Raw genomic sequence first — 8,611 nt, 5'->3', positions numbered from 1 at the left:
TCCATGTGCTAATTAGGACAAGAATGCTTAAATTCACCTGGAAAAGACCAGCTGCTTCTTGTCTGGGGATGATGGGGTTGTGTTAGTGTTCCTCAGTGAGCTTAATTGCTAATATTAAGGAAAAAACTGTCACAAGAAGTTTTATGTTGCTTTGTGATCTAAGTGGCACATTTTATGTATCTTTGCTTAATTAACATGTTAAGCAAGGAATTTTATTAAAAGTATTGCTCATTTTGGTATGGAAAAAAGGCAAATTTTTTGCTTATATATTTTTTTGAGATCCATGTGTGTTTATTAAGCTTTAATTTTTCTTTTCTGAGGATAACTAGCAGACAGATTTTTTCATATTTTATTTAATTAAAAAAGAAGAGCTGGTTTTCTTCTTTAAGGCACTCTTTTTTGTTTCTATTCAAAGTTTCTAAACATGGGTGTGTCTGTGTCTGGGATTATAGAGAACAAGCTTGGGTTTTTTCCTTCATTTTTAATTAATTGTTTTCCAGTATGGAATGATTATCTGTTGTAGAGACTTCCTCTATGACAGTATATTGAAAGGTTTTCTTTTTGTTGCATAGTTGATACATGGGTTAAACATGCCTTAAAATAAGCAAAACAGAGAACCAAAACACTCAAGCTTGAAAGAAGCTAAAAAAAGAGCAAGCTATTACTAAAGTTGCTGTTAGGGTCCTAAGATGTTTCTCTGCACTGTATTTCTTAATTTTTTCAATGTAGTACTTGGGGCTGCAATGTTCACGGATGGGATGTTAGGCTGGGAATTTGGAGATGGGCACCCCTTGACTCTCTTTTGCCCTTGCTGCAATCAGCCCCTTTACATCCCATCAAAAGCTGTAGAGTTTGAGCTTTTACAGCAGCTGGGAGGTTTTCCTTGAACACATTTAATATATTTGATTACCAGCATTTCATTTAAACTCCATGTCAATTCCTGGCCCCTAATTCCCGTAGGGAATTTGTCTTCCTCAACTAAATACTTGTAATTTTGTAATTGAGAACAGGGTCAATGTTCCTTTCCTTTAAAAAAACCTAAAAACCTCAAACCTCCAAGTCCAACAGAAATATTTATTTCTGGGTCATGACTCATAAATTATTTGCAGACTTGAGACACAGGAACTGTGTTGTTTTGTTCAAGGGAACAGGGAGATGTTTCAGTAATGGCTTGAGAAATGCACAGTCACTTGAAGCTCCAGGAGGAAAAGAACAGTCCAGCTGATGGTGCTGATGTGAGAAATTTGTGTGGAACAAGAGGACTTTCAGCCTCAGCTTTGCTTGCTGTGGCATTCCTTTGCATGCAATACAAATGTTTCTTCTTTTGAGGGGAGGAACTTGTTGCAAATAATTTCTTAAAGGTCAAACCCAACATGTGCTTAGTAGTAACTGAATAGCAAATGTTTGTTTGCAATTACAAACTGGCTTTCTAAAGGCTGCTTGAATACCCCCAAAATATTAATTTTTAATTAATATATTTTTATGTGTTACGAGGATTAAAGAGGTGACACGGAAAAGAACTCTAATTTCTCCATCTCAGACTTTGCTTCGTAGCTGTGACCTAATAACTTGTAATATCACAGCATTCTGAGATGGGGAACCACCAGGATTTTGAAGATGAAAATATCTTGAGACCAATTTTGGTGAGCTTATACATGCCCACTGCAACACTTAGTCTGATTCTTTGCTCTTGGCATTTCTTTGAATTGGCTTATTTTTGCTTGAAGGAAGGGGGGAAATGGTATTTTTAGAAGTTCATTTTTAATAACTCAGATATAACATCAGAATAACTTGTGTCAGTCCTTTTTTTACCCCTTTGTTCTTCAAAATTTGGCCCCACAAGATTGTTTTTTCTTTAGGACAGACACCTTGCATATGAAAGAATATCCCCCAGATCGCCTGTCTTAAAAGCACTTTTTTCAGGGGCAATGAAAACTTCTGATCTGTGGATTGCAGTTTCAAGAGTTAATTTAGGTGATGTCTGGATTTTCAGACTCTGATCCTGCACTGATTCCCAGGGCCTCAAAGCAGCTCGGTGATGCAGAGCTGATCCTAAAATGATAAACCAGTTCAGCCTCAATCTGTCAGAAGTTCTGCAAGTGCATGGAAATACTTCTATTCTGGTATTTTGGGAGGCTTTGCCTGTAAATATAAGCAGTTATTTAGGGAGAGTTAGATTCATTGTGAAAGAGAAAAGAATATGATTACAAGTTTGGCTTCTTTTCATGCCTTCTTATTGAATTGAAATAGAAGACACAGACTGATGCAGAAAAAAGTTTATTGAATGTTCCACTAACAAAACTACAATTATGGGAATAAGGTTTTTGCTGTTTCATTACTCCAACTCTGAACCCTGAACTAGGGTCCTGCTCTAGCAATTTATGTCCCTTTCCTATAATTTTTTTTAGGTTTTAAATGCAAGATGAGGAACAAGAAAAGAAATTTGAGCCAACTTGATTTTTTTTTCCACCACTTGAACCAGGCATGGGGGTGGAAGGAGGCAGCAGCATCAGTAAAGCAGTGGGGAAAGAGAAATGCCCAACATCTCCCAGAAGAGTTGAGTCTTCCTGGCACAGCTGAGGGCTTGGCAACTTTGCAAAACACTTCAGGGTAGCGGCATCTTTTGATCTCTGAATCTGTGAGAACTGGAAGCTTGCAGATGTCCAAGTGCTAGAAGGATGCCCAAGTGCTAGGATGCCCAATTGTAAAGTAACTTGAAAAGCCGGATTCTCAGTCTCATCCCCCATCTTTTATCTCAAATACAGTTTTACAACACTCTTCTAAGGGCATAAATGCTGCTAATGTCATCAAAGGCCTGGTATGAAGGTTGTGCAGAGGTTTAGATGGCTCAGGGAGGGAAAGGCACAGACATTCCTGCTGATGTCTGTGGCAGCCTTTCTGTTGGGAAGACACACAGGAGACTGAAAAGGACAGGTTCCCCAGAGCTGTAAATCAGTGTAGTTCCCTTGACTTCAAGGGAATGACTGCCTTACATCTGCTGGGGATCTGGTCTATGTGGTCTGAGACACGAAAATGTGTCTCAGACCACATTGCATGTATATGCCAGGGGCATGAGAAGGGAGTTTGACAGGCAGGAGCTGCTCCTGGGAGATGGCACGAGTCTGAAGTTGAAAATGTGAAGAGACAAGTTGGATTTACTGTAGGAGCTGGCATTTGGGGTGCTGTCATCCAGGTACTTTGGTGCTATACATGTATTTTGGATAGGAACACAGGGGGCACCAAGGCTGTAGCACAGCAGAGAGTTGAGCTACTCAGCGAAGCAGGAGTCTGGTGTCAGAGCTGCTGGCACGTGTCTCACCTCCCCGTTGTACATGAAGGGCACAGGGGAGCTGTAGCACTTGTTCCTATCATAGGTGTAGCAGGTCTGTGGTTCCTCACAGTTGTTGCCCTGCTGGGCCTGGTGGATTGCCCCACCCAGCTCAATTTCTACAGGACCACAATTTTTGCAGCTGGAAGAGATGGAAAATAGAACAAGTGTGAGGAGTTAGATGAAAAGATGCCCCCGCTGAACCCCAAATCTTTCTTGCTCATCTGCAGTTGGAGCCGGGAGAGTGCTGTGCCCTTTCTAGGTGTTCCAGGGGAACATCTGGCCCTCAAGCATCTTTCAGAGCTGCTTTAGGTTAAGTCTTGGGAAGTGAAGTTTAGGAAATAAAACTACTTACAGGTCACTCATGCGGTAGACAAAAGTGGTCCTGAGCGGGGACAAGGGGTCAGAGATGTTCTCCCGAGCCATCAGGGGGACTCTGCAAAGGGGGCAAGAGAATCACTCTCACGAAAACTGCTTATTAAACAGGGTCTGCTCTATTGCGAGCAATTCTAAACTCTGGTTTTTTTCAGGTTATTTTCATTCTGACCCTTCTCCAAATCAAATCCCAGGGACAGGAAATCTTGGTCCTCCGCGCCCTCAAAGGTAACAACCTTCCCTGAGAGGACTGCAGCAATTGATGTAAGTGCCACTTGCAAGGTGACAGGGCTGACAGTGTTTAGTTTTGTTAAACTTTGAACTGGCATATGCTTCAGACTGATGGACAGGGAGGGATGTTTAATTAGTGGTTCTCCTGTTATGAGCTCTACCAGCACTTCTGCAGCTCTGGGCCTGAAATTGGTCTTTGTTTCCCAGAGACACACACAATTCTGTTAGGTTTGTGTGAGTGGAGAGGACAAAGTCCTACTCTTAAACTGAGATCTGTCTCATGGGAGACAGATAGTTTAGGCATTAACCAGTAGTTTATCGGTTTAGACCTAAACTGATAGTTTAGGCATTAACTATTTTCCCAGGCTTTCTGTCAGGTTGGGAAGTCAGTCCAGTGTCATGGGCCCGATCTGGTTGCCAGTTAGGTCAGGTTTTGGCAGGTCAGGCTCTACTTGCCCAGCCTGTTTTGTGAAGTTACTACTGGTCTGCTTAAAACATGGAGATGCTTTTTCTATCTGAATGGACAAACACCAGAGAGGTTCATGTGAGGTAGAAAGGCACTAAGCAGAGGGAAATACTCAGGATACCACAGAAAGCAGCCCACGTGAAAATCTGTTCACTTCAGCAGTGCCAGAACATAAGAAACCATGCAAAGAAAAGGGAATTTGTATAACACTGCATCCCCAGCTCACCATTTCCAAGAAATACTTGTCTGCCACTTACAGGATGCGTATGTTTCTTTCCAGGACTTCTTCATCAGGATTTTCTTTGGAAGGGACAAACCTTGAGGTCACTGTTACACACTGACACTTATTATTGACCAGCACATACTCCTCATCCTTGGTGTCCACTGGATAACCTGTAAGCACAGGATACGCAATCCCAGAATCAAGAACAAAGTCCTTGAAAGCTGCTCTAGCAGAAAGCCAAGGGATGAGAATGCCAGGAATGCACCATTGTGGCACTAGTTTATTGAAGTCCAGTTGAAGCAGGTACAAGTGAATCTCTTAGCAAATATGAGTTCATATTTGAGCTGTCTTCCTGCTCAGCTCAGTGTGCTGCTGTATGTGGGGGTGATGGGACTGGGAAGAACAAGATTACGAATCTGTAGACTGTGGTTGGTGAGGGGTAAACATGCAGGGATTGCTTATAAAATGGGAAGAAAGTCCCAGCCACACCTGGTGATGGAAATGCTCTTTTACCCTACCAGGTTACCCAATTCCTGTCATGTGCCAAGACTACTCCAGCAGTCCAAACCCAGTTTGGATCTGACCTCTAAACAAATGTCTCTGACTTTGCCAATGTGGCAGATGTGTCAGTTTTCCTTAAGTTTCCTTAAGTGTCTTTCAGGTTCCTGGGGGAACAGCTGCCAAAAAGCACAGCAGGACCCAGCAAGGAGGGAGCTTCCTGACCAGGCAGGGAAAGGCAGGTGGCCTTGATGATTCTTGTGGTTTGCAGGGAAAACTCCAGTCCTGATTTACCACTCCAAGCTGCTGCTTTTAGCATGCTACACAAAATGAAACTCAGTCAAAGCAGGCTAAAACATGCCAGGTGTCATTCAGAGGCTTTTGGGATGTTCCTGACATTGTGCAATGCTGCCTTACTGCGAGTAGATGGATTTGAAATAGTTTGTTCTTTGCTAGTTTGTTTTCCCCAACCCAGAATCTCTGGTCTCTTCACCCATAAAAGCCAGCCTTACTTTTATGTGTTGTTTTAACATCCCTCTGTATTTTTAAATGCTGCTGAGGTCAAGTTCACAGCCATCACTTTGCAGCATCATTTGTGCTACAGCACCTTCAGCCTGCTTAGAAGTAGCAAACCCAGTGATTTTTGTCATAAGGGAACAGTTTGTATTGGGCTCAGATGAATCTCAGTTCTGGGGACTTGCCTGCTGGGCTTGTCTCTTGGTTTAATCACAGAGAGAAAGAAGAAACAGGCCAGAAACATCTGTGTTAATCATGTCTATAAAGGATTTTGGAGTCACTTGGACTTAAAAGCTTTGGTCCTTCCTTCCCCTATAATATCCTGGTCTCATCTGCTCCCATTCCAGGTTTTCTGAGGTTGTTACAGGCACCATAACTGTGAAAAAGGTACCAATACTGTGTAAAATGATGCTTCAGAGTGAGCCAAAGTTGACCAGCTGGCTACAAGTGCTGATTCTGTGGCCTTTGGCAGCAGTACACCTGCTGGATAAGATTTTCTATGGAGTTTCTAGCTTGGGAAGGAAATCACTTTCTTCCCTTGCTATCCAAGCTTCTTCTCTGCCAATTCATCTATCCACATAAGCTCTTCCCTGTTATGCAGAAGCCTCCCACAAAAGTCTCTCTAGTCCCTGGTTTCTTGTCTTGGCCTTTCTTTTGGCTCAAGGGAACTCTCTGGCTTCTTGTCCATCACACAGCTCTTCCTCTGCTGTCTGTGCTGCATTCCACATAACATTGTGTGCAGTTTTTCCAAGCCCTTAATCCAAAGCCAATGTTCAAGTCAGATTCTATAGGCTTTGGGGTTGTCCCAAAACCTTTGAGAGCAGGCTTTAATTCTAAAATTAGATTAACACAATCTTATGCATATGCAGGTTTTTCTGACTGCTCTAAAAATACTGCCCTGATTTAATTCCTTGTGTTATGCTCTTGGCTTCACTGTTAAAGTTACTGGTGCTCCATCAATTTTTCATTTAAGATTACAAAGCTCAAAAAAAGTGATTTTATCAGCAGTATCTCCATGTGTCACCCAGTAGAGTCCCCTTGGGGAGAAGGTATTTAAATGCAAAATTTGCTAATGCTGTTCTAAATGTCTGCAGGTTGGATTTCATGGTGCCTGAGTTACTGCACTAAGCTGTTCCCTCCCTCCTCAATACTTATGTGGCTGTGTTTTGGACAAAATTTCCCATCTTCCAGTATTGCATTGTCCTGTGATACACTGTGAAGCCAAACAGAAATGCCTTGGATAGGCAATGAGATGCCTTTTCCCAAAACCAGGATGAAATGTAGGGATGAAGCTGGCTGTGTGCTGTTGGGATGGTTATCCCTGAGCACCACTTTGATCCTGCAGGCCCAATCCACCCTGTGCAGAAGGGTGGATTTAGACTGTGTAGAAACCTGATACCCACATTGAGGAATGTATTGAGAGGACAGGCTAATCTCAGTTGAAATCCAGAGTTCCCAGGAAATTCAGATTATAAACTACAGTTTAATCAGAATAAATTGGCTGCAGCCACACAGCAGGATTACCGGGAGGGCTCTGGAAGCCTTTAGATCTAGCAGGTAAGAGTCTTGCAAGCTCCCTAGGACTGCAGAAAAGCAAGCATGCACGTTGGCAGTTTATTGCCTCAGAAACTCGATAAAAATGCCTAATTATCAAGTCTTAAATTTGGAGCTAGTCATCACTTTATCCTCCAGGCAGCAATTAAAACCACACAGCTCTGATGCAGAAACACCCTGAGGTGTCCAAGTACCACTGAAGCACGGCTGCTTGAGCAGGCTTTGAGGTTTGACCTCTGACTGTTAGAATAATTCAGGGCAGATTACACAAAACCTGCCATTGATGTCTTAATCCCAGTTTCCATCTCTTCATTGCTCACCTACCTGCCACGAGGATGATCCCCGAGGAGACAACCAAGGCCATGCACAGGAACAAAGAGCTCTTCATCTTGCCTTCCTTTCTTTTGAAGAATGTGAGTGGAGAGCCTGACTCTGCCTATAAGGGCATGTGCAAATTGGTTTCCTAAAATAAACACCCCAGCCAACACTAGAAAATGTGGCTGGGGACTGAAACCAGGTGTGTTAATGCACCAAGATCTCTGGCTTTCGGAGGGGAAGGGAGCAGGGGGTTGCACTTTTATTGTGCTTCTTTCTGTTCTTCACCAACGGGCAACAGAGCTGCTGAGTACAAGGAGTTGCAAAACCCTTGGGAATACGTTCCCTTCAGGGCTGGTGGAGGGCAAGAAAGTCCAAGGGCCACAGTTCTGGCTCTAATTTTGAGAAATCAGACTTAAAAGTCCCTTGAGTCCTATTAAAATACCACTTCAGGCTTCAAAATCAGAATCCTGTTTGGACCAGCTGTGTGCAAACCTGTGTTAGGGGCTGGACCTGCCCCCAGAGAGCCTGCAGTCAAAGAAGGAAAGGTGACAGAGCAGGCGTGAAAGACGTAAGCAACTGCAGCTCTGCCCCCTGCATGGAGGAGTTCTTCTAGTGAATGAAAAAGGGACTCCATGGGATTTTGGGTCCTGAGTCAGGTCGCAGGAAAACCCTCGGGTATTGGGCATGGAGACTTTTCCTGAATGAGGGCGGTACTGCAGAGGGCCTGGCCTTTTTCTTTTGTCCCAGATATGGGATCATTTGTGTAACTTCGGAAGAGCAAATGTTGCAATGTAGCCTACAATGGCCAGAGATGTCTCTGTACCGTTTGCATGTCTTGCTTAGGAAAGGTCACTTTTTAAGGGAAGCCCAGTCTTAGCAAGGGCCTGGTTGCTCTTGCCAGGCTTCTTCAAGAGGCTGAACTCTTTTGACAATGCTGCCAGGCATCCTGGTTCCTGTCACCTTGCAGGCTGCCTTCCCTTCTTCCAGACCCTACTGGCTAGGTTCCTGAGCCCAGAACTGTCCCAAGCCCCCTGGTCATGTGCCCTGAGCTTTTTTCCTGAGGACAAATACCTCACCCTGCAGCTGCATGATGCAATGAGCT

The 8,611-nt window shown here is 43.5% G+C and overlaps 1 protein-coding gene across 1 annotated transcript; it reads right to left on the bottom strand.

Moving 5' to 3' along the window:
- Positions 1-2,261: 2,261 nt before the first annotated feature.
- On the bottom strand, positions 2,262-7,685 carry JCHAIN (joining chain of multimeric IgA and IgM). Its single transcript, XM_085057751.1, has 4 exons — positions 7,516-7,685; positions 4,658-4,793; positions 3,684-3,764; positions 2,262-3,470 (listed from the first exon to the last, which is right to left on the bottom strand). The coding sequence occupies exons 1-4, from the start codon at positions 7,577-7,579 to the stop codon at positions 3,269-3,271; spliced, it is 483 nt and encodes a 160-aa protein (XP_084913877.1). The 5' UTR covers positions 7,580-7,685; the 3' UTR covers positions 2,262-3,268.
- Between the last annotated feature and the right edge of the window lie 926 nt (positions 7,686-8,611).

This window comes from Lichenostomus cassidix, chromosome 4 (genome assembly GCF_008360975.1).
Source record: "Lichenostomus cassidix isolate B80296 chromosome 4, HeHo_3.0, whole genome shotgun sequence".
Classification (NCBI taxonomy): domain Eukaryota; kingdom Metazoa; phylum Chordata; class Aves; order Passeriformes; family Meliphagidae; genus Lichenostomus; species Lichenostomus cassidix.
Note: the sequence above shows the minus strand (reverse complement) of the source record. Positions and strands in the feature narration are given on the sequence as shown.

Bases quoted from the DNA above. Each gene is read 5' to 3' on its own strand.
- JCHAIN (XM_085057751.1), bottom strand. From the start codon at position 7,579: ATGAAGAGCTCTTTGTTCCTGTGCATGGCCTTGGTTGTCTCCTCGGGG. The intron at 3,765-4,657 runs GTAAGTGGCAGA...CCCCCTTTGCAG, and splicing joins GAAAGAAACATACGCATCCT to AGTCCCCCTGATGGCTCGGG. The intron at 3,471-3,683 runs GTAAGTAGTTTT...CATCTCTTCCAG, and splicing joins GTCTACCGCATGAGTGACCT to CTGCAAAAATTGTGGTCCTG.